The 25,810-nt window shown below is 45.9% G+C and overlaps 1 protein-coding gene across 1 annotated transcript in view; it reads left to right on the top strand.

Annotated features, from left to right (window-relative positions):
- Positions 1 to 25,810, top strand: part of LOC144507478 (solute carrier organic anion transporter family member 1C1-like) — a 59,812-nt gene that overhangs the window by 18,468 nt on the left and 15,534 nt on the right. The window contains exons 7-11 of the mRNA XM_078234603.1: positions 1,115 to 1,357; positions 7,618 to 7,782; positions 11,330 to 11,525; positions 19,819 to 19,984; positions 24,214 to 24,392. Coding sequence (XP_078090729.1) covers positions 1,115 to 1,357; positions 7,618 to 7,782; positions 11,330 to 11,525; positions 19,819 to 19,984; positions 24,214 to 24,392 — 949 coding nt within the window. The remainder of the gene's footprint in view (positions 1 to 1,114; positions 1,358 to 7,617; positions 7,783 to 11,329; positions 11,526 to 19,818; positions 19,985 to 24,213; positions 24,393 to 25,810) is intronic.

The raw sequence follows: 25,810 nt of genomic DNA, 5'->3' as shown, positions 1-25,810 counted from the left end.
GACCTCCAGGCCCAGTGAGGTCGTCCTCCCCCAGAGTGCTCTTCTTCTTTGCCAGCCTTGTCCCAGCCCCAAGCTCGTCCCCAGCCTCTACACTTGTAGACCTAATATTTTGATCCCCACCCCCCTGCCATACTAGTTTAAACCCCCCCGAACTGCACTAGCAAAACTCCCAGCCAGGATATTCGTGCCCTTCCAACTTAGTTGCGACCCGTCCTTCTTGTACAGGTGCCATCCTCTCCTGAAAACTTCCCATTGATCTAGGAAAATGAAGCCCTCCCTCCTGGACCAGTATGGTCGCCAGTTCTGGTCGCCACACTACCAGAAGGACGTGGAGGCTTTGGAGAGGGTACAGAGGAGGTTTACCAGGATGTTGCCTGGTATGGAGGGGCTTAGTTATGAGGAGAGATTGGGTAAACTGGGGTTGTTCTCCCTGGAAAGACGGAGAATGAGGGGAGACTTAATAGAGGTGCATAAAATTATGAAAGGCATAGATAGGGTGAACGGTGGGCAGCTTTTCCCCAGGTCGGTGGTGACGTTCACGAGGGGTCATAGGTTCAAGGTGAAGGGGGGAAGGTTTAACACAGATATCAGAAGGACATATTTTACACAGAGGATGGTGGGGGCCTGGAATGCGCTGCCAGGCAAGGTGATGGAGGCGGACACACTGGGAACGTTTAAGACTTATCTGGACAGCCATATGAACGGAGTGGGAATGGAGGGATACAAAAGAATGGTCTAGTTTGGACCAGGGAGCGGCACGGGCTTGGAGGGCCGAAGGGCCTGTTCCTGTGCTGTATTGTTCTTTGTTCTTTGCTGTAATGCTCAAACAGAACATAGCTGAGCCAAAAATCTTACATGAAATTTGACATCATTCCATGGGTCCCAATAACCCAAAGACCGGCCAGGCTAAGCCCAGCTGGTGTGCAGGCAATTAAAATACTTACTTGTGATTCAAAACTGTGCAGTATAGAGGGTAGCGGAAGTGTCTGTGGGAGGCAAGTCGCATTGAATCATTTTACTCTTTCATTGAAGCTGGCAACTCAACAAGGAACGAATGTTATGACTTTCCATGACTCTGCAGAATCTCACAATAAATATGCATCTATTTTCACAGACAGTCTGACAATTACTCCAAAGGATACCCGATGGGTCGGTGCCTGGTGGCTTGGTGTTTTACTAGCCGGTGTGATATCTATTCTTGCTGCAATACCAATATGCCTCTTTCCAAAAACCATGCCGAGAGAAGGAGAAGGAAAGAGAGGATCAAACACATCTGCGAAAGGGTCTGGAGAGGGAGACCATGGTGGGTCAGATCATACAGCACATCAGGCATCCAAGTTTTCAGCACTGGCCAAAGGCAAGTTACAATTTATTAATGAAAGAGAACTACAGGATTACATACATGCTCAAGTGATATGTATCTGATGTCTAATTTTGGTTAGATAAGTTGGTGAACTGCTCTGGCTAATATTGTAGGTATTAACATTAATTCCTACCATTGACGTACAATCATGGTAATGTTCTACATAACAACAGTGACTACACTTCAATAGAAGCCTGCTGACTGTCGAGGACTTTGCGGCAAGATTGTGATGTAAGAAGGGGATCTGTAAATACGATTCCTTTTTTTCCTTTCTAATACTGAGCATGATGTGGAGATGCCAGCGTTGGATTGGGGTGGGCACAGTAAGAAGTCTCACATCACCAGGTTAAAGTCCAACAGGTTTATTGGGAATCACAAGCTTTTGGAGCGCTGCTCCTTCCTCACCTGATGAAGGAGCAGCGCTCCGAAAGCTCGTGATTCCAAATAAACCTGTTGGACTTTAACCTGGTGTTGTGAGACTTCTTACTGTACTACTGAGCAGATCTTCCTTGGCATTTTATCAGAGAATGTTGGATTTCTACAGTGCAGAAAGAGGCCATTTGGCTCATCAAGTCTGCACCAACTCTCCGACAGAGCATCCCACCTAGGCCCAATCCCTGTAACCCCATGCGTTTATCTCGCTAATCCCCCTAATCAACACATCTTGGGACACTAATGGGCAATATAGCCTAGCCAATCCACCTAACCTGCACATCTGGGGGCAGCACGGTGGCACAGTGATTAGGACTGCTGCCTCATAGCACCAGGGAGCTCAGGTTCAATTCCGGACTCGGTCACTGTCTGTGTGGAGTTTGCACATTCTCCCCGTGTCTGCGTAGCTTTCCTCCGGGTGCTCCAGTTTCTTGCCACAGTCCAAGATATGCGGGTTAGGTTGATCAGCCATGCTAAATTGCCTCTTTGTGTCAGTGGGGTCAGCAGGGTAAATACGTGGGGTTACAGGGATAGGGCCAGGGTGGGATAGCTGTTGGTGCAGGCTTGGTGGGCACATGGCCATCTTCTGCACTGTAGGGATTCTATGGCTTCTAACAACCTCTTTCCCTCAGCATTGCAGTCTTGTTCAGTGGACAAAAGTTAATGCTCCTTTTGTTGAGGTCTAGTGTAACAGCAATCCTTCTGTCTGAGTGGAGAGCTAATATTGTTGCTTGAGAATTGAGACATGCCACAGTAAAAAAAATTATCAAGTGACATTTGACACCATTCCAGGGGTACGATTTGATAGTCCAAACAATTTGATTTTAAAATGTGGCTGGATAGATGGATGTTGGAGGTGAATCAATCAGAGTGATTCTGTACTTAATTTGTGTGAGCAAGGGGAGGAAATGACAGAATGATATCCAATGCGATGCATTGCAGCTCAATTTCCCCATGTACACTCTTATTCTCATTTCTCAACCAGATCTGAGGGTAGTGACGATTGTTGGGCACATTCTGCCTTCTCTGGAGTGTATTAACTATACCTGTGTAACACAGGCCTTCTATATAGTGTGGTTACTGGGATTACCTGTACATGTACGTGGTACATCATACATTTTTCTGATCTATTCATTCAGCAACAATTCACTCAAAATCAGTTTTCAGTGGAGTAACTTGTTATTCTCTGATGTAATTAAGAGACATGTTAAGAAGATTTACACATGCTAATACAATAAGTATCAGCAAGTGACACCTAGTGCTTAAAGCTCTCTGTGTAAGTTAACCTGACCCCCTTGACCTCCCTCCCTGATTCACCACGGGCAGAATTTTACACTCCCCCCAAGAACGGTTTTGAGATGGTGGCGGGAAACGTAAGATTGAGGTGGGACGGGGGAATGTAGATTGTGGTGGGGCGGGGGAATGTAGATTGTGGTGGGGCGGGGGAATGTAGATTGAGGGGGCGCGGGGGAATGTAAGATTGAGATGGGGGTGGGGCAATGTAATATTGAATGGACAGGAATCTCCCTGGGATCCCGCCCACCCAAACCCAGACACAATTTCATGGTTGGGCGCCCATTCACCTATTGCTGGGCACTGAAGGGCCTTCACTCGGCCAGCCTCAGTTCTTTAGGTTGGTCGGAGTGGGTGTCCATAGGGTGAGAAACTGAGAAAGAAAACATTCCTCCATCTTAGGTGGGAATGGAGGAGGGGGCGGGATGCCACAATCTGATGGCCTCTTCAGATTAGGGGTGCCGACCTTCCCCCCCACTGGCCTCACCCCCAAAACCACCACCCGCCTTCGCCCCGCAACCCTCCCAGGGTGTCCCCCACCCTCCCACCCCAGAACCTACCTTTACAGCAGTCCTGACACTTAGTTCCAGGCAGAGTGCTGAGGTACCACTTCTGGGTTGTGGAGGCAGCAGATAAAAGTGAGAACGGAACCCTCACCAACCACCTGAAATGGGATTGATGGAGGAACAGGTCCCGTTACTCCAAATGGGGGAGAGCTGCAGCAAAAGGTAACCGTGTCCCAGATTTTGAGTCACTCCTGGTAAAAGCCAGGCAATGTCTGTGATGGGTTAGGAACTTGGCTCCAATCAGTGGCACTCATCTGCAGCTCTGCTGATTTAATTGGTATATTTGAATAGTCAGAGAAGGATGAGGGAGCTGATCAGGCTATTGGCTACCCCAACTATTGACCAGGCACACCGGAATTGTAAGAAGACTCCTATAACCATGTCAAGCTCACCCCGAGAGGAAACCCTCATCCTCCCAGGTCACAATTGGCAGAGGTCAACTCCAGCCATCCACCCTGACACTTCATCCTGACACTCAAACTTCCCTGACCAGTGGGTTTGACCTTCTGGGTTGTGGGGTTCAAATCACACTGCAGTCATCCTTCCCCCAGTTAGAGGCTCTTCAGGCCTCATGAGGCAGGGGGAGCACGTCATTCCTGAGTCCCCCACTCTGCCCTTACAGCCTGGCTTTTCTTGGAACACCACCCAGGAATCTCACAGTCACCCCCAGTGCTGAGCTTCTGATTTCACCTCCCTCCCCCCGCTCCCCTACCTCCCCCCACCATCCCCCCTCACCCACCCACTTTCTAGCTTCCACTCTGGAAGGACACTCCCTTGGCAGCAATTTAAACACATGCCCATCAAGGGAGGCACAGGAAGTGCTGCCTGCGTACCAGCCTCCACACTCCCTTAAAGCAACGGGCATCCTGACATGAAGGGGAATAAAGGCCTGTGAATGACCCCTTCACCCCAAGATTGTGAAAGTGAACCCCCACCTCGAGCCCTGAGTTAACATTATCTGGGTTCCCCATGCAATCTTCGATGCCCCTTGAACATTTAACAGTTCTGGAGGGTGATGGTTGCCTGAGTGCTCACCTCTGAGATCCCTTTGGAGGTGATTCCACCGGTGATTTGATTTGATTTATTATTGTCACAGGTATTAGTGTGCAGTGAAAAGTATTATTTCTTGCACCCTATACAGACAAAGCATACCGTTCATAGAGAAGGAAAGGAGAGAGTGCAGAATGTAGTGTTACAGTCATAGCTAGGGTGTAGAGAAAGATCAACTTAATGCGAGGTTAGTCCATTCAAAAGTCTGACAGCAGCAGGGAAGAAACTGTTCTTGAGTCAGTTGGTACGTGACCTCAGACTTTTGTATCTTTTCCCAACGGAGGAAGATGGAAGAGAGAATGTCCGGAGTTTGTGGGGTCCTTAATTATGCTTTTCTGAAGTAGCGGGAAGTGTAGACAGTGTTAATGGATGGGAGGCTGGTTTGCGTGATGGACTGGGTTTCATTCATGACCCTTTGTAGTTTCTTGCGGTCTTGGGCAGAGCAGAAGCCATACCAAGCTGTGATACAACCAGAAAGAATGCTTTCTATGGTGCACCTGTAGAGGTTGGTGAGAGTTGTTTTGGACATGCCAAATTTCCTTTGTCTCCTGATAAAGTAGAGGTGTTGGCGGGCTTTTTAACATCCGCATGGAGGGACCAGGGCAGGTTATTGGTGATCTGGACACCTAAAAACTTGGACACCTAAAGATGTTTATATAAATCTATTGTAAATGGTGCCAGGGTGCTTTCACACTGGCACCTGCTGAATAGTCGGTGGGGGGGTGGGGGGCAATGTCCCGCAGTGAGTATTCAGAATGACTTCTGTTATGATGGCCAGAAGGGATCATCAATAGATCTCCCCGTGGGCCTCGTAGAATGCAAGCTCCTCTATTAGGCAAGGGGAGGTTTACCCAATAGGGAAGGAGCAGTGGGGGATTAAAAGCTAGCTGGTTCCACTCAGGCCAGCAGTCAATAGATTTGGGGCTTATTTACACTCTAGCTGTCGAATGGCACTTGACCACCACTGTAATTAAATGGGGCGCTTAATGATGGAGAACTGGCCTCGGTACGATTATTACAATGTTAATATATTAAAATGATGTTCCCGGGTTCCCTCAGAGTGTTTCGTGTTACTCCACCAGTCAGAGGGTTTGCAAAATCGGAAATCGGAAATCGCAATCTTGCCAGCGAGATTCACGCTTTTCCATTCTTTCCGAATTTTGCACCTGCGTCAGTGGTCCTGCGCATGGCTAACGTGTAGGTGGCACAGTGCCACAAACTTGAGTTCATTCTGATAATCAGTGTTAAATATTGTAAGCTACCACTCTTGCCTCTGCAACTGCTTACACTACTTGTAGTGTTGCTATTACTTACAGCTACTATCGCTACCACCAACATCACTAACAAATTCCCATTCATCAGCTCAGTAGTGACGTCAGGACTGAATGAATTCGTTCCATTGTTGCTGTTTCTGGACTGGTCTGGCTGTTTCAGTCACTCCCATGCTTTTCTGTAAGAAGTCCATGTTGACATTTTTTCTGTGACCCTTCCTTATTCTTCCTGAACATCCTGCCATAGCTGTTTCTGCGTGTAGTGTTGTGGAAAGTTATTCTGTTTCTGTTCTCCAAACCATCGCAGGTGTCTTTCTTGGATCTTCTGTATAAATGGTGTTCCGTACCCTGGACCATGTTCCTATTTTAAATTAAACGTTGTATAAGAATTACAGGTAAAATGGAGGGCAACTGTTGCATCCCTGTCCAAATCTGCTGCAGTTCATCAACCACTGGCATCAAACCTTTATCTTCTTTTCTTGGGTGCCAACATAGGTTTGCTTAGGTAGTGATCAAAATTAACAAATACAGGCTGGGATTCTGTGACCTCTCCCGTAGCTGGGATTCTCCAGTCCCGCTGCAGTGAATGGAGATTTGAGCACCGATTTCTCTGTTCCTGCTGGCAGCAGTGGTGGGGCATACGACATTGAAGAATTCCAGCCATAGTTTCCACTTAAAGTGGTAACAATCTAGACTTTATCTTAGAATAGAATAGAATCCTTACTGTGTAGAAGGAGACCATTTGGCCCATCGAGTCTGCACTGACAATGATCCCACCCAGACCCTATCCCCATAAACCAATGCACTTACCCCAGCACTAACAGACAATTGAGCATGGCCGATACACCTAACCAGCACGCCTTTCGGATTGTGGGAGGGAACCGGAGCACCCGGAGGAAACCCACGCAGACATGAGGAGAACGTGCAAACTCCACACAGACCCAAGCTGGGAATTAAACCTGGATCCCTGGTGCTGTGAGGCAGCAGTGCTAACCACTGTGCCACCGTGCCACCCCAACATATCTAGAACCTGTTTAAAGTCCTTACTGATTCGTTTTATCTCCCAACTTCTAATATTCAAATATGTAAATATTCAAATATCTAACGAAGCATATTTCAAAACGCCAGTGATGGTGGCACGGTGGCACAGTGGGTTAGCACTGCTGCCTCACAGCACCAGGGACCCGGGTTTGATTCCCGGCTTGGGTCACTGTCTGTGCGGAATCTGCACATTCTCCACGTGGCTGCGTGAGTTTCTTCCGGATGCTCTGGTTTCCTCCCGCAGTCCGAAAGACATGTTGGTTAGGGACATTGGCCATGCTAAATTCTCCCTCAGTGTACCCGAACAGGTGCCGGAGTGTGGCGACTAGGGGATTTTCACAGGAACTGAATTTCTGTGATAATGTAAGCCTATTTGTGACACTAATATCAAATAAATAAGCAGCATAATGGGATATGGGGGTAATGTGTGAAAAAGACATTGAAGTTGATGATTAGCCATGACCATATTGAATGGTGGAGCAGGCTTGATGGGCTGAATGGCCTGCTCCTGCTCCCATATCTGCATGTGTCCATCACAGCTGGGGAAAAAAACTTACAATTTTCATATGAAAAGATAACGTAAAACCTTTTTATTTTTCAGATTTCTTGCCATCTGTGAAAAGGCTGATTTGCAACCCAATCTATTTTCTGCTTCTACTGCAGAGTGCCCTACAAATGAACAGTATGATCGGAATACTAACATTCAAACCCAAATTTATTGAGCAGCAGTATGGCCAGACAGCATCAAGAGCCAATCTTTTAGTGGGTTTGTACTTTATTTTGATTGATTTATCGGTTCTTTTGAGTTTCATTTGCTCAGAAGCTTGGCATTCAATAATGCTGATTAAAGAAATCTTCATTTAGAAAAAAACGTACTGATGTTAAAATCATGACAGTTTACTGAGGCCTCATTGAACATCAGTGAGGCAGTAAGGAGAACCCGACGTGTAAAGGATCAACTTGAATGACTGAGTAGGACTAGTGGTCTGAACTCATGGCGGCACAGTGGTTAGCACTGCTGCCTCACAGCGCCAGGGACCCGGGTTCAATTCCCGGCTTGTGTCACTGTCTGTGTGGAGTTTGCACGTTCTCCCCGTGTCTGCGTGGATTTCCTCCAGGTGCTCCGGTTTTCTCCCACAGTCCAAAGATGTACGGGTTAAACTGATTGGCCGTGATAAATTGCCCTTTAGTGTCGCGGGACTAGGAGGGTAAATGTGTGGGTTTATGGGGATAGGGCCTGGGCGGGATTGTGGTCAGTGCAGACTCGATGGGCCAAATAGTCTCCTTCTGCACTGTAGATTCTATGTTTTTTTAAATCATCACAGTTTACTGAGGCCTACTGCTTAACTTTGCATTGAACATCTCTGAGGCAGTCAGGAGGGCCTGGCAGGTGGAGGATCAATTTGAATGACTGAGCAGGCCTGGGGGCCTGAACTCCTGTTCCTAACACTCCTGTGGAGCTAACAGAATCCCCCAGATTTTACTTCAACTGATTTCAGTGGAGAGGGAACCAGAATCACGTGGATTCTGTTCCTGGTGTGTGCGTTGCCTTTGCTGAGTTCTGCCCATCCGATGCCTGAAACCCAGTCGTTGATGATAAAAATCTTCTCCCTGCGGTCAGGTTGAGGATAGGATACGGGGTGAACCTGATTTGTGGCACTATTGCTTGAGAATTTCAATGGGCAAAAGACAAAGTGTGGAATTTTCATGTGGTGGGCAGGACATTTTAATTTGATTTGATTTATTATTGTCAAGTGTTTTAGTACACAGTGAAAAGTATTGTTTCTTGCGCGCTATACAAGACAGAGCATACCGTTCATCGAGAAGGAAAGGAGAGAGTGCAGAGTATAGTGTTACAGTCATAGTTAGGGTGTAGAGAAAGATCTACTTAATGCAAGGCAGGTCCATTCAAAAGTCTGATGGCAGCAGGGAAGAAGCTGTTCTTGAATCGGTTGGTACGTGATCTCAGAGTTTTGTATCTTTTTCCCGACAGAAGAAGGTGGGAGAGAGAATGTCCGGGATGTGTGGGGTCCTTAATTATGCTGGCTGCTTTTCTGGGAAGTATAGACAGAGTCAATGGATGGGAGACTGGAAGAGAGACATGGACCATGCAAAGGCACTGGAGAGAAAGCGGGATTTTCGATTCTCGGGCAAGTGCAGCTGGAAAATCCTGCCCATGATATCAGAGGAAATAGAAAGAAAGACATATCTACCTCATGCCTTTTCTCTCCATGCCTCAAAGGGTTTTACTGAAGTGCTCATGGCACAGTAAGCGGGATTCTCGGCCTTGTCCGTGGCGGGACCCATCGCAAGCGGGAATGGGGAACAGATCTGGCATTCCAGCCACAACTCCATTCACTCTCAGCAACACCGGGGAATCCTAACCGTGGACAAGGGCGGGAGATTTCGGCGTGATCACATGGAGCTATATGTGCACAGCAAGACCACACAAACAGCAATGCGAATGTGACTAGATAACCTGGTTTGATTGAGAATAAATATTGGCCAAGGCACTGGAGAGAAAGCTCCGCTCTTCTCCAAAATAGTGCCATGGTACTTCTACATTTTCTTGAGAAAGTAGGCCCTAGTTTAACCTATTAGTCAAAAGGCGGCACCTCTAATATTCCAATGCTGCCTTTGGTACCTCACTGCAATGGTAGACTAAATCACACACAGGAATGGGTGTTGAACGCAGAACCTGCTGATTCCAAGACTAGAACACTATTGCTGAACTGTAACTAATAATGATCCCCCCTACTACTCTCTGATCTGCTCGCCTGTTGCGCAAGTATCCATGTCAGGAGTGGATACTCACGATTTTGCGGTACTTACCCATTGATGAGTAAGGCCTTATTCACATTCTTTATCAAACTATCAAGACAGATTGTTAAGTATGACTCACAACTGTGCAATCAGAGAGGTTTTTTTGAAGAAATGATCGCATTGGTATCATCTGAAGAGGCCTGGATTACGTAGGTGCTACAGAAGCTGTTTGGTAAATCAATAAAAGGTTGCCCTCTGATGTCAAATGATCAGCCATGCACACATACAGCAGGTTGCTGCTACCACTGCCTTGTACCCATACAATTGAATGATCCTTCAATGAGTGAAGAACTTTCTTTCTGGAGAGGAAAAATATTCTCTGCTTAACTCAATGTCACAAAAAAGGATTAGGTCTGAGCTTCGAATTGTTGATGAGTTTACAACAGTCTGAATTTAGATCCTTGGAATTTAAAAGTCACCTCAACAAAGGGAAGAACCTCATTCCAACATTTACCCTTTGTCTGGTGGGGATTCCATTGCTATTTAGAACAAAGAACAAAGAACAGTGCAGCACAGGAACAGCCCTTCAGCCCACCAAGCCTGTGCCGCCACATGACGCCTTTCTAAACTAAAGACCTTTTGCCTCTATGCGGTCCATATCCCTGTATTCCCTCGATTTGTGAGACTTTGCTCTGGCTGCCATCCTTCTTCCACAGGTTATGTGCTATGTAGCTTCCAGTGAGTACACTTTTCCGAGAATCAGGGGCACCTAGTTCACCCTTTCTCAATGAGTATAATCTCTCAATTTTGGTATCGTTCTTGCAAATCAGCTCTCCACCCTCCCCAGAACCTCTGTGTCTTTTCAGTGCATGGAAACCAGAACTGTGCGCAGCTCTCTAATCTGAGCACTGTGTGCTTAGATTCAAACTATCCAATGCGTCAAAGTTTCTGACCCAAATGGAAGATACCCACTTGTCAATTAGCAATTGAATTGTCTGTTAGTAAAGATACTGATATGTGGTCGTTTTTGATAAAATATCTCGAACTATTGAGCTATGTGAAATATCGTAAATATTGAACGAATGAGAGTCAAGTGGATAAAGAACCCAAAGTGTCCCATAGCTGTAATGACTGTCACGTGAAAAGCAGTGGAGAACACAATTATTGGGTGAATAGGCAGTAAATATATTATGGTCAGAGTGTGAATGCATCTCAATGGAAAGGAGCTGAATGGAATAATGATGGGAACTGATCAATTTCCGAGTGTTAATGCTGATAACACAGAAAATATACAAGCTAAACACAATGATAGTTGGAATTAAATTAATGACAATACAACATATACAACAATACAACATATAACATCCTTTATGCTAGGCCAGCATTTATTGCCCATCCCTAATGGCCCTTCAGAAGGTTACTGATGTTAGGCACTGGATTGGGCTGTGGGAAACCACATGTTCAAGGACAAGTGTAAGGATGCGAAGCAATGCGAGAACAAGTCGGACAGTCTGAGTAATACGGTGCTAACGCGAGCATCTCTTTTCCAGGAATTGTCAATATTCCTCCTGTGGCAGTTGGGTTTTTCTGTGGAGGGTTTTTGATGAAGAAGTTCAAGATAAAAGTGATCGGTGCTGCAAGGTTCTACATTGGGACTGCTGTTGGCGCGTGGATGTTCCTTGTCTTGTTTTTCGCAATGGGCTGCCAGAGGACACCAGTGGCGGGTTTAACAGCCTCCTACACGGGGTAGGTATGGTTCTGGGAAAATAATGGCTAGACTGTCACAGTATGTACATGTGCAATTGTATGTGCATCTCATGGCACGCCCAGGAAGGGCATGAAGCTGATTTAAATATCCATAAGCTACTTCTACTGCTCCTTCAAACCAACACCTGGGGAGGGTTTCACAAACATGGCACATCCCGACAAAGACACAATTGCAAGCTAATCTTGCAATTATCTTGCAATTGTGTCTTTGTCTATATATGCCGTGTTTCTGAAACCTACCTCTCCACTCACCTGACGAAGGGGCAGCGCTCCAAAAGCTCGTGATTGCAAATAAACCTGTTAGACTTTAACCTGGTGTTGTGAGACTTCTTACTGTGCCCACCCCAGTCCAACGCCGGCATCTCCACATCATTTGATGTGGATCTCTTTAACAGAGAAAAATATCCCAAAGCATCTAACCATCTCAGAATCAATCAAACACTGATGCTGAATCAAAGAAGGATTAGAATTTATGAAGTAAAAAGATTTAAGAAGGGATGTCCAGAACCTAAAACCTACAGGGGGTGGCACGGTGGCACAATGGTTAGCACTGCTGCCTCACAGCACCAGGGACCCGGGTTCAATTCCGGCCTTGGGTGACTGTCTGTGCGGAGTTTGTACATTCTCCCCATGTCTGCGTGGGTTTCCTCTGGGTGCTCCGGTTTCATCCCACAGTCCAAAAATGTGCAGGTCAGGTTGATTGACCATGCTAAATTGCCCTGTAGTGCGAGGGGGACTAGTGGGATAATTACATGGTGTTGTGGGGCTAAGGCCTGGGTGGGATTGTTGTCAGAGTAGACTTGATGGGCCGAAAGGCCTCCCTCTACACTGTAGGAACATAACTAGAGACATAGCCACCCAGTGAGAAGGCAGTGGGGATGGGTAAAAGGTCAGAGTTGAAGGAGTGGGGAGTTCACTGAGATCTGTTGGTTTGAAGGAGGTCGCAGCAACAGGGAGGAGCAGTGGTTTGAGAGTGGGGGCAGCAACATGCAGCAAGCTGAACACAAGAGTGAGTTTTAAAACAAAGCCATTTGCAGGCGATGAGTGTCAACAAGCACGGGTGGAAGGGAAGACGTTGGGAAAAAGGGACTTGTTGTGAGTTGGAGGTGTAGGCTGGAGAGTTTCAGGCGAGGTTAAATCTATAGTACAAGATGGAAGACAAGCCAGGAAAGCATTGGAATAGTCAATGGAAAAAAACAAACAAGTTAACATTGCAGGTACAAACCGCTTGTCAGAACAACAGATACACGGATACCTAATTTGATTTCTGTCTTCTGATCATATTTCATGTTATGACTAATGTCCTTCAATTTATGTGCACTCCCAGCAAGCAACAGGGCAACATTAACGCTATGATCTGCGTCACCTTGAAATCGTCAACAGGTTAATGGTCCGCCCACTGTGACATTTAAACATGCGCTGCAATTGCATTCTTCAGTATCATATTGAATAATTATGGTGAAGCTTTTCACTCCATTTATAAATGACATGGATGTAGGAATAGAGAACTGCAAAGGCAAGTGTGCTGATGAAACTGACTGAAGTAAATAATGCAGATGGGAGCAGGAAGTTGCAAAGGGACATTGAAACATTAAGCCAGTGTCAAAAGCTATGGCAATTGGAGATTCAATATGGGGAAGTGTTAGATCATTCTGGAACTAAGAAAAACAGATCGGAGTGTTTTCTAATCGGTGGCAAGTTGGAACTGTGGAGGCGCAGGGCAATGCAATGATCCAAATCACTAAATCACTAAAAGCTGGAGGGCTGGCGTAAATAATAAGTTAAAAGGCTAAAGGAAAGTTGACCTTTGGGCATTAGCACTTAAAGAGGTGGAAGTTATACTACAGTTATTATAAAACACTGTTTATAATCCCATCCAGTGGGAAACTTAGAGGTGAAGGAGTTCTAATAAATGTGTAGGCCATTATTTCTAAATCTACAATTACATTATTTCCCTATATATTAATTATTTTAGTCACCAAATGTCAGTAAAACTATGCTTTGTAAGTGAAAAATATTGGTGCCAGTAGCATTTTGTTTCAAACCATGTGGTATTTTTGAAACATTAGTTTTTAGCCCAGCTAGAATATTATTATGAAACAGTTTAATTTTTTTTCATTCATTCGCGGGACATGGGCGTCGCTGGCTGGCCAGCATTTATTGCCCATCTCTAGTTGCCCTTGAGAAGGTGGTGGTGAGCTGCCTTCTTGAATCGCTGCAGTCCCTGTGCTGTGGGTTGACCCACAATGCCGTTAGGGAGGGAATTCCAGGATTTTGGCCCAGTGACTGCGAAGGAACGGCAATATATTTCCAAGTCAGGATGGTGAGTAGCTTGGAGGGGAACTTGCAGGTGGTGATGTTCCCATGTATCTGCTGCCCTTGTCCTTCTAGATGGAAGTGGTCGTGGGTTTGGAAGGCGCTGTCTAAGGATCTTTGGTGAACTACTGCAGTTCATCTTGTAGATAGTACACACTGCTGCTACTGAGCAACGGTGGTGGAGGGAGTGGATGTTTGTAGATGTACTGCCAATCAAGCAGGCTGCTTTGTCCTGGATGGTGTCAAGATTCTCAAGTGTTTGTTAGAGCTGCAGCCATCCAGACCATTGGGGAATATTCCATCACACTCCTAACTTTTACCTTGTAGATGGTGGACAGATGTTGGGGAGTTAGGAGATGAGTTACTTGCTGCAGTATTCCTAGCCTTTGAACTGCACTTGTAGCCATTGTGTTTATGTGGCAAGTCCAGTTCAGTTTCTGGTCAGTGGTAATCCCAAGGATATTGACAGTGGGGGATTCAGTTATTTAATCCAAATCAGACTCACAGAAAACTTTACTTACTGCTGACTGGGGGATGGTATTTGGAGGGGGCGCTGCTTTTCTTGATTTATATTAATAACCCAAACCTGGGTGTAACAGAGCACAATTTCAAAATTTGCAGATGATCCAAGACTTGGAAGTATTGTGAACTGTGAGGAGGGTAATGATAGACTTCAAGAAGATAGAGACAGGCTGGTGGAAGGGGCAGGCATGTGGCAGATAAAGTTTAATGTAGAGAAGTGTGAAGTGATCCATTTTGGTCAGAAGAAGGAGGAGAGGAATAATAAAATAAAGGCTCCAATTCTAAAGGCAATGCAGGAGCAGAGGGACCTGGGTGTGTCTGTATATAAATCATTGAAGGTGGCAGGGCAGGTTGAGATATCAGTTAATAAATTATATTGTATCCTGGGTTTTATAAATAGGACCATAGAATTGAAAATCAATTCCGCTATGAAGCTTCATGAAACATTGGTTCAGCCTCAATAAGATGTGGAAGTTTTAGAAACGGAGCAGAAAAAATTTAGAAGAAATGTTCGGAGGATAAGAGACTTCAGTTGGAATGATTGGTGATGCTGGGGCAGGTCTCCTTGGAGAGAGAAGGTTAAGAGGAGATTTGTTAGATGTGTTCAAAATACTGAGGGGTCTGGATGGAGTAAATGTCCCCATTGCCGGAAGGTCGCAAACCATAAGGTGATTAACAAAAGTTCCAGAGGTGACATGAGGAAAACTGTCTTTCTGCAACAAATGGTTTGGATCAGGAATTGACTGCCTGAGTGCGTGGTGGAGACTGATTCAATTGTGGTTTTAACAAAGGGAACTGGGTTTGTATCTGGATGGGGGAATCATATATGATCCTCACGAGAGAGAACCTTCCCCAGCAAAGCCGGAGAGGCAAGTGAGCCTGGACGATTCCATCCCGGGCTCACTAATTACATTCAAATTTGAATTTCAATTCATTTAAATAATATATTCAGCCGCTGATTACACCAGATATCCAGTGCTGGCAAGCTCGCAAGAAATGATTTCTCAGCTTCTCTCGCGATCTTATCGGCTCACCCTGCCCATTGGCCAGCGGGGCGAGAAGGTAAGATTGATTGAATGGCCTCCTTCTGTGCTGTTCTATGTTTCCAGTATAGGTACAGAATAGAAAGTTGATAAACACACAAGGAAGAAAGAAGCTGAATGTTACTCTGATAGTGGGATCCAGAAGAGTGGGAGGAGGCTGGTGTGGAACATAATCACCAACATAGATGGGGGGGGGGGGGGGGGGGGGGCAAATGGCCTGTTTCTGTGCTGTACATTCCATGTAAAGCTACCAGCAGAGAATGGAAACTCCATACCATCTCGCATCCTCAGACCATCACAGCCAAGGCATTAATGTGAATCACCCTCTCTCTCCACACCCTCACTCCCACCACAACACCCAGTCTCACCCCACAACCTCCCCACACCCTCTCTCCTCCTCACTCTCTTTTCCCCATCCCCTCACTCTCTCCGTCTCCTCTCACTCACTTACTCAGACGTCAGGGGGCTTCAGTGCTCCTGCTGCCTCACTCGATCCCCCACTCCTGCTCCAGCTGTCCCTCCTGGGCCTTGAACTGTCACTCCTCGCTTGAGCCCCTCACAGTCGCTCTTGCTGCCTCTCCTGAGCCCCGCACCGATGCTCCAGCTGCCTCAAATCCCGGACCTTGAAACTTACCTCGGATGATCAGAAATTTCCCCCACCCTACAATGGGAAGTTTGTTATTGGGTGGGATATTCCACGCCTACCCTACCCTATGCATGTTTTACGACAGCAGAGGCAGCTTGCCATTGGCAGCCAGTGGCATCTTCCAGTCATGCCGATGTGTGGAGCGTTTTGCATGGCTTGCCCGGAACCCCCACTGGAAAACTCATCGCATCAGGTCACCATTAATGGGGTCACCATCCCGCTGGCGAGAAGGGCTGGAAAATCTCGCCAATTGTCTTTGGTCTGTATCACATCCGTTTGTTAGCCTCCAACTCCATTCCTCTGCCTGGCCTTTTTCTGATGTTGAACCACAAAATGAGTTGCCAATCACGTAACCATGTCATCAATAGGGCTGCCTATTTCCACCCTCACAACATTGCATGTCTCCGCCACTGCCTCACATCATTGTTGCCTCTAGACTTGACTATTCTAACACACTCCAGCCTGGTCCCCAATCTTTCACCCTTCATATCATTGGGATTATCCAAGAATTACTGCCTATATCCTAACTCATACCATGTCCCAATCACCCATTGTCTCTGTGGTACATTAACCATGAAGACTTCCCGCATCGAGAAATGCATGAGCAGAAAAGGCAGATGTTTCCACCTGTCCTCCATAGATCGCATTTCATGCAATTGGCTGCTAGCTTGAAATCAGAAGCTATAGTATCACGCTGCACCAAGCATGGCGGACTAGGAGTCCATCACGCTCTTGCCACTTGCTGTAGGTGAATTGGAAGGATTTACAGGTTGATTTACAGGTTTGGCCACATTATGAATGCACATTCCTTGGCCATTAAGTCCTGGGTCGGGATTTTCCAGGCTCCTTGCGGCATGTTTTCCAGCAATGGAGGCAGCTCACCAATGGTCACCCTCTAGTCCCACTGAGGTTTATGGTGTTTTGTATGGCTTTCCTGCCCCGTCACCAGAGAACCCGCTGAGATGGTTCACCTTTGGCTGGACCGGAAGATCCCACCATTGGGAAGGGCCGGAAAAGTCCCGCTGTTGGAGTGGGACTCAAGCCCAAAGCTTCTGGCTCAGGGCAGAACTGCTATCCACTGAACCAAAAGACCTCCATGACCCACATTGACTTCTGATGAAGCAGTACAGGACCTCGATTATAAAATTCTTACCCTTGTCTTCATATCCCACCATGCTTTTGGCTCTCACTATCTCTGTCATCTTCTCCATCCCTACCACTCTCAAAGATTATTGGTGCATCACCATCAATTCCAGTCACCTCCTCATCCTTAATCCCTCCACCATTGGTGGCTTTCAGTTACTAAGGCCCTGAACTCTTGAATTCCCTCCCTAACTGTCTCTGCCTCTTTACCTCTTCTTCCTATCGTTAGACACTCCTTTAAACCTGATTCGTTGACCACGTTTTTGGTCATCTATCATAACATCACCTTAGATGGCTCAGTGTCAAGTTTTGATAACATGATTGTGAATCGTTTCCACAGAATTACAGTACAAAAGAAGGTAATTTGGCCCATTGTGTCTGTACTGGTTTTCCATGATGTAACAATCTTAATACTTGTAATGATTTGTTACATTACAGGTGCTATACAAATGCAGATTCTTGCCATTGTTGTTGTTCATGTAACTGGGGTGTAAATCTGGAATCTCTCACACACCATTGCCCTCCCTAACCACCTGCCCACCACCCCCCCCCCCCTCACCCGCCGCCCCCAGCTCCCCAACCCCCCAACCCCTCAGCTGGGTCAATTGGGAAATCCAAAACAGAGATTAATTGGATTTTGTTAGGGTAAGGTTATTAAGGTCTACAAAACCAAAGCTGGAAGATGGAGTTAAGACACAAACCAGCCATGATCCAGTCAAATGCCTCAACAGACTGAGTGGCACGGTGGCACTGTCATTAGCACTGCTAGCCCACACGACAGCGCAGAGTCGCTGAGCAGAAGCTGATAGCCAAGTTCCGCACACATGAGGACGGCCTAAACCGGGATGTTGGATTTATGTCACATTATCAGTAACCCCCACAGCTTGCCTCCTGGACTTGCAGAATCTCACGAGCTGTTCTGTCTGGAGACAATACACATCTCTTTAACCTGTGTTTAATGCTCCCTCCACCCACATTGTCTGTACCTTCAAGACCTAGCTGGCTGTAGGGATTCGCATTCTAATCAGCATTAGAACAGAACAGTACAGCACAGAACAGGCCCTTCAGCCCACGATGTTGTGCCGAGCTTTATCTGAAACCAAGATTAAGCGATCCCACTCCCTATCATCCTGGTGTGCTCCATGTGCCTATCCAATAACTGCTTAAATGTTCCTAAAGTGTCTGACTCCACTATCACTGCAGGCAGTCCATTCCACACCCCAACCACTCTCTGCGTAAAGAACCTACCTCTGATATCCTTCCTATATCTCCCACCACGAACCCTATAGTTATGCCCTCTTGTAATAGCTCCATCCACCCGAGGAAATAGTCTTTGAACGTTCACTCTATCTATCCCCTTCATCATTTTATAAACCTCTATTAAGTCTCCCCTCAGCCTCCTCTGCTCCAGAGAGAACAGTCCTAGCTCCCTCAACCTTTCCTCATAAGATCTACCCTCCAAACCAGGCAGCATCCTGGTAAATCTCCTCTGCACTCTTTCCAGCGCTTCCACATCCTTCTTATAGTGAGGTGACCAGAACTGCACACAGTATTCCAAATGTGGTCTCACCAAGGTCCTGTACAGTTGCAGCATAACCCCACGGCTCTTAAACTCCAACCCCCTGTTAATAAAAGCTAACACACTATAGGCCTTCTTCACAGCTCTATCCACTTGAGTGGCAACCTTTAGAGATCTGTGGATATGGACCCCAAGATCTCTCTGTTCCTCCACAGTCTTCAGAACCCTACCTTTGACCCTGTAATCCACATTTAAATTAGTCCTACCAAAATGAATCACCTCACATTTATCAGGGTTAAACTCCATTTGCCATTTTTCAGCCCAGCTTTGCATCCTATCTATGTCTCTTTGCAGCCTACAACAGCCCTCCACCTCATCCACTACTCCACCAATCTTGGTGTCATCAGCAAATTTACTGATCCATCCTTCAGCCCCCTCCTCTAAGTCATTAATAAAAATCACAAAGAGCAGAGATCACAAAGAGTATTCTGTAACTTGATTTTGTGTCTCTGCGCACTGTTTGAGAGCACATTTCCACTCCATCTGACGAAGGAGCAGCGCTCCGAAAGCTTATGGTATTTGCTACCAAATAAACCTGTTGAACTTTAACCTGGTGTTGTGAGACTTCTTACTGCCCTCACAGCATCAGGGTTCAATTCCCAGCTTGGGTCACTGTCTGTGTGAAGTCTGCACGTTCTCCCCGTGACTGCATGGGTTTCCTCCAGGTGCTCCGGACTCCTCCCACAGTATGAAAGACATGCTAGTTAGGTGCATTGGCCATGCTAAATTCTCCCTCAGTGAACCCGAACAGATGCCGGAGTGTGGCGACTAGGGGAATTTCACAGTAACTTCATTGCAGTGTTAATGTAAACCTACATCTGACTAATAAATAAACTTTACTTTAGACTCAAGAATGTGAATGGTATCCGTCCGCCTCCAATCTAAGATTTGGAACTTTGCTGTTTTTGTCCCATTCTCACACAGCCAGTAACTTTGATGTATTTTTTTCTCATCTAGTTTAGATCAACTGCTGAACATATTAACTAGTACATTTAGCATACTTCTTCTGCTATTATATTTCAGGTTAACAGGCAGCTCATACCAGGAGCATGAATTATTCTCCCAATGTAACGCTGGCTGTGTATGCTCAAGGACAGAGTGGGAACCTGTGTGTGCTGGAAATGGGATGACTTATGTTTCTCCTTGTCTTGCTGGTTGCAAACTGTCGAGTGGAACAGGGGTAAAGACGGTAAGAAAACACTTCATCCGTCTGCCAAGATAACTTTGGGTTCATTCCCAGAACTGATTTGCAACATAATGGTAACTCTTTGTGAAGGTCAATGTGGAAATATTTAGATTTAATTTTCAAGACTAAAGCAAAGTGTAATCATATCAGGCCTTTTATTTCGGAGGCACAATGGCACAGTGGTTAGCACTGACGCCTCACAGTGCCACAAACCTGGGTTCAATTCTGGCCACGGGTTGGGTCACTGTCTGTGTGCAGTTTGCACTTTCTCTCTGTGTTTCTTCTTTGGGAAAATCTCTGACAGATCTGACAGAAATGGAGCATTGATTCTACAAACACCAAACATGGTGTTGACTACCCACTTACTATGGAAGGATGGCTGCAGGAGCCTCTCTGAATGAAGAATAGTACTACAGTACACAGTGAGGATTGCTGTCAATTGTTCAATGCTGGTATCCAAGGAGGGTGTTGCCTATCCAAGATGGTATCACACGTGGTCCCCTGAATTGCTTCTATAAACCATTCTGTGTCTGATTTATCCAGCAATATGATGATAATAGAACACCAAAAAGATATAATGAAGATATCTTTGAAGTACTAGCATTTATTTAATCACATTCCTGACTTATGCTTTGCCCTGGTGGAGAGAATTTGAGGAGTCAGGAGGGGAGCCACCATCCATAAAATGCCAAGACTTTGACCTACTCTAGTTGGCACAGCATCTATATGGTTAGTCAATGGTCAATGATGATGCCCAGGAAGCTAATCCCAAGAACAATTGAACGATGGCAATATTATCAACTGTAAAGAGAAGATAGCTTGTCTCTCTCTGATGGTATTGCTTGTCACCTGATGGCAGATCTGTTACTTGCCACTTATTAATCCAAACCTGGATGTTGCCCAAGACTTGTTGCTGGATTGCATTATTATCTGAAGAATGCAGCACGGTGGCACAGCGGCAAGCACTGCTGTCTCACAGCACTAGGGACCAGGTTCAATTCCGACTTCGGGTCACTCTCTGCGTGGAAGTTGTGCGTTCACCCCGTGTCTACGTGGGTTTCCTCCGGGTGCTCCGGTTTCCTCCCACAATCCAATGATGTGCAGGTTAAGTTGATTGACCATCCTAAATTGACCCTAGTGTCAGGGCGATTGGCGGGGTAAATATGTGGGGTTATGGGGATAGGGCCTGGGTGGGATTGTGGTCGGTGCAGACTCAATAGGCCAAATGACCTCCATCTGTACTGTAAGGATTCTATGGTTCTATGACTACTGTACCCTGTACAGTCATCAATGAATAGCCCTATTACTGACCTTATGATGGAGGGAAAGTCACTGATGAAGCAGCTGAAGATAATTGGGCCTATGATGTTGCCCTGAGGAATTCCTGGAGTGAGGGAGGTGATGGCATCGTGATATTGTCACTGGATTAGTAATCCAGTAACCCAGGGTAGTGGTCTCGGGATGTGGCATGGAATCCCACCATGACAAACAATGCAATTGATATTCAATAAAAATCTGGACTTAAAAGTCTAATGATGACCATGAAACCATTGTTGACTGTCTCTAAAATATGGGTCACTAATGCCTTTCAGGGAAGAGATTCTGCCATCCTTACCTGGTCTGGCCTATATGTGACTCCAGACCCTCAGCAATGCAGTTGACTCTTAATTGCCCTTTGAAATGGCCGAGCAAGCTACTCAGTTCAAGGTTGGTTTGGGATGGGCAATAGATGCTGATCCAGCCAGTAATGCCCACCTCCCATAAATAACAAATATATCCTGAGGCTGTGATTCTTGGCTTCCAGCAGTCACAACCATCTTCTTTTGTGCCAAGAATTGCTCCAGAAGGTGGCATGGTGGCAGAGTGGTTAGCATTGCTGCCTCACAGCACCAGGGACCCGGATTCAATTCCGGCCTTGGGTGACTGTGTGGAGTTTGCACATTCTCCCCGTGTCTGCATGGGTTTCCTCCGGGTGCTCCGGTTTCCTCCCACAGTCCAAAGATGTGCAGGTTAGGTTGATTGGCCATGCTAAATTACCCCTTAGTATCAGGGGGATTAGCAGGGTTGTGGGATAGGACCTGGGTGGGGTTTTTGCCGGTGCAGGCTCAGTGGGCCGAATGGCCTCTTTCTGCACTGTAGGGATTCTATAAAAGTGGAGAGATTTCTCCCTGATCCAAGACATGACCATTGGTTAGTGATTGACATTCTAGGCTGGGCTGCCTCCTGCCTTGCACCCTACACCAATCTATGATCATCTAAAGCTTTGCTCCCCATATCTTAACTGCTCAAGATTACATTCATCCATCACCCCTACATTTCCTGAGGGGCTGGGAGGTGAGGGTGCCTGTAAAATGATAAGGGAAGGCAGTGATGTAGTGCCTGGCACTTTGCTACCACCTTGCCAACATATCAGTGACAGGAAATGTGACAGAGAGCCCCCCCATCCCAAAGGCCAATTGGCCCACCTATCTGCCAATTAAGGACCTCTTCCCACCATTGCTGGCATGTTATCAGCAATGATGGGCCCTCTACCATATATGGAAACTATCAGGTTAACCCTGGTGATCTTGGCTCAGGTGGGGTCTCTCCCATTTAGGCACCTTGACACACAAAGGAGCCCCCAGGTGGCAGTGACAGCGCTGTCTGTCCTTACCAACCAATTGCCTTCCCATTGGCTCAGCTGTCAGCTTCTGGGATCAGATGGTTGAACCTAATAGGGACAGTCGCACCATCAGAAACCAATTAATTAGCTGCCACTGACAAAATATGGCCCTGGGTCCTGCAGACCACCAAAGTGGGATTACCAGTGGGATTCGACTCTTATTGGAGATGAAGATGTTCATCCTCTGTTAATCATTCAATTTTCTACTGCCATTCAGGACTGGATGTGGCAGGGCTACAGGAATTTTGGCCTGACCCATTATTATGGGATCGCTTAGCCCCATCTATAGCACACCAGTTTCACTCTTTCCCATTCAACAGTAGTTTTGAAGGTTGGTACCTCATGTTTAGGTAAGTCTGGTGCTGCTTCTGGCGTTCGCTCCTGCAATCCTTATTGAACCAGGGTTACTCTTCAAGGATGATATATCTGCCTGGCCATCAAGCTCCAGATTGTGATGGGTTAAAAGGTTTCTGCTGTTGATGGCCTTAAAGCATCACATGAATGGCCAGGTTTGTGCTGCTAGATCTGCCCTTAATCAGCCTTTATTTTTATTCATTCATGGGACATGGGCATCGCTGGCTGGCCAGCATTTATTGCACATCCCTAGTTGCCCTTGGAGGACAGTTGAGAGTCAATCATATTGCTGTGGCTCTGGAGTCACATGTAGACCAGGCCAGATAAAGGACGGCAGATTTCCTTCCGTAAAGGACATTGGTGAACCAGATGGGTTTTTCTGACATTCAACAATAGTTTGATGGTCATCAGTAGATTCTTAATTCCAGATATTTTTTGTCTCTTAATACAGTGGTAGTACCACATGACACAGTGGAGAGCGTCCTACTCTGACCTATCCTTCAGCAGTGTAGTGGTCACTTTTACCAACACATATGCATCTGCAACAGGAAAATTGGTAAGGATGACGTCAATTAAGTTATCACCTTAAGTTGGTTCTCTCATCTCCATCTATAAGCCCAGTCGAGCAGTTTTATCCTGTTGGCATGACTCTGTCAGCTCAATCAGCTACATATACGACATGGAGTCCAAAGTTAAATTGATTTACAAAGGTCGGTTCATATTCATTTTTGAAAGCTGTCGACTTTTTAACACAAAGGATTCCTATGCAGGGGCAGTAATAGCTGCTGAAGCAGTAAACACAATCCATTTAAAGTGACCACGCCATAAATCTCGAGCAAAGAAGCACTATAAATCCAAGCAACAAAAAGGAATTATGTAATCCTTATTACTCATCCGCTCTTTTCTCCCACTAACACCCTGACTTAGAACAGAAAATGCTGGAAAATCTCAGCAGGTCTGACAGCACCTGCGGAAAGAAAATAGAGTCAATGTTTCGAGCCTGGATGACTCTGCGTTAGAGCCAGAACCCTTCATCAGACCCATCAGTCCCTTCGCTCTGATGAAGGGTCATCCAGACTCAAAATGTTGGCTCTATTCTCGCTCCATGGATGCTGTCAGACCTGCTGAGATTTTCCAGCATTTTTCTGCTTTTGTTTCAGATTTCAGCATCCGCAGTATTTCGCCTTTATCCTGACTTTGAGCCTTTTCCACGCAGGAATTCCACAACTGCAGCTGTATTTCCCATTTCGCGGCTGTCAATTCTTCTGCTGTTCTGGGGCAATGTCCAAGAGCTGAGGACTGCAACAAAGTCTTTCCGTATTACTTGGCAGTAACAGCGTTTGAGTCCTTCACCTTATCCTTTGGAGCCATGGCAGAGTTTGAGATACTAATGAGGTAAAACGATTTTATTGAATTAATGGTTGGAATTTGAATTCCTGTATAAATCAGAGCCATAAAGAGTTTATTCATTTATATAGCTCCTTCCAGGAACTCAAGATGTCCCCTGGGGATCTATCGCCATTTCAATCCTTATGAAGTCACTATTGTGATGTAGGAAACATGGCATACAATTTATACACAGCAAGATCCCATAAGCAGCAATGAGCCAGTGCTCAACTAAGCTGATTTTCAGTGTCATTGGTTGAATAAATAATATCGGCCAGGACATTGAAAAGAACCCTTCCTTTTCTTTAAAAGAATGTCATGGGGTCTTTTACGTTCACTCAAGAGGACAGGCACAGACTGGGACAGCCCCATCTGAAGGCGGGTAATATCTTTGATGCGCTATCAATAAGGCGAAAGACTACCGATATGCCAATGGAAGGGGATGTGTCCAGGTATGACAAGCACACACAACGGTGGTCCATATAGGACAAAGGCACAACTGAGGTCCACCACAATCTTAAAGCGCAGAATTCCCTCAGTACTGCCCCGGAGGTTCAGTCAGAGATAAGAGTACTGCAGACTGGTTAGCACGTCTTTTGTTGAAAAGAGAAAAAGAAGTGAGGGTTTTCCTTCATTTTTTTCCTAATTCCTTTCTTCCATCTATAGGAATTAAAGCATAACTTCTGAGCAGAAACTCACCCAGTCAAACAATGAATTTGGACTGAATTAATTGATCCAATCTCATGGAATATAACATAGGAAAATGTGAAGTTACGCACTTTGGTAGGAAGAATAAAGGAGCTAAGTACTATTTAAACAGAGAAAGACTGCAGAAAGCTGCGGCTCAGAGGGATTTGGGGCCCCTCATGCATAAATCACAAAAAGCTAGCATGCAAGATCAACTGGTGATTGGGAAAGGAAATGGAATATTGGGCTTTATTTCAAAGGGAATGGAGTAGCAAAATAGGGAAGTCTTGCTAAAACTATACAAGGTACTAGTTAGACCACAGCTGGAAGACTGTGAAAGGTTTAAGTCCCCTTAACAAAGGAAAAATATCCTGGCTCTGGAGACAGCGTAAGAAGTCTCACAACACCAGGTTAAAGTCCAACAGGTTTATTTGGAAGCAAAAGCCACTAGCTTTCGGAGCGCTGCTCCGACGAAGGAACAGCGCTCCGAAAGCTAGTGGCTTTTGCTTCCAAATAATCCTGTTGGACTTTAACCTGGTGTTGTGAGACTTCTTACTGTGTTTACCCCAGTCCAACGCTGTCATCTCCACATCTGGAGACAGTCCAGAGAGGGTTCACTAGGTTGATCCTGGGTATGGAGGGACTTTCTTATGAGGAGAGGTTGAGTATATTGGGCCTGTACTCATTGGCGTTTAGAAGAATGAGATGCAAACCTTTTTGAGATATATAGGAATCTCAGG

This window comes from Mustelus asterias, chromosome 19 (genome assembly GCF_964213995.1).
Source record: "Mustelus asterias chromosome 19, sMusAst1.hap1.1, whole genome shotgun sequence".
Taxonomy (NCBI): Eukaryota; Metazoa; Chordata; class Chondrichthyes; order Carcharhiniformes; family Triakidae; genus Mustelus; species Mustelus asterias.
The sequence above is the reverse complement of the archived record's forward strand: the minus strand, read 5'-3'. Positions and strand labels throughout refer to the sequence as shown.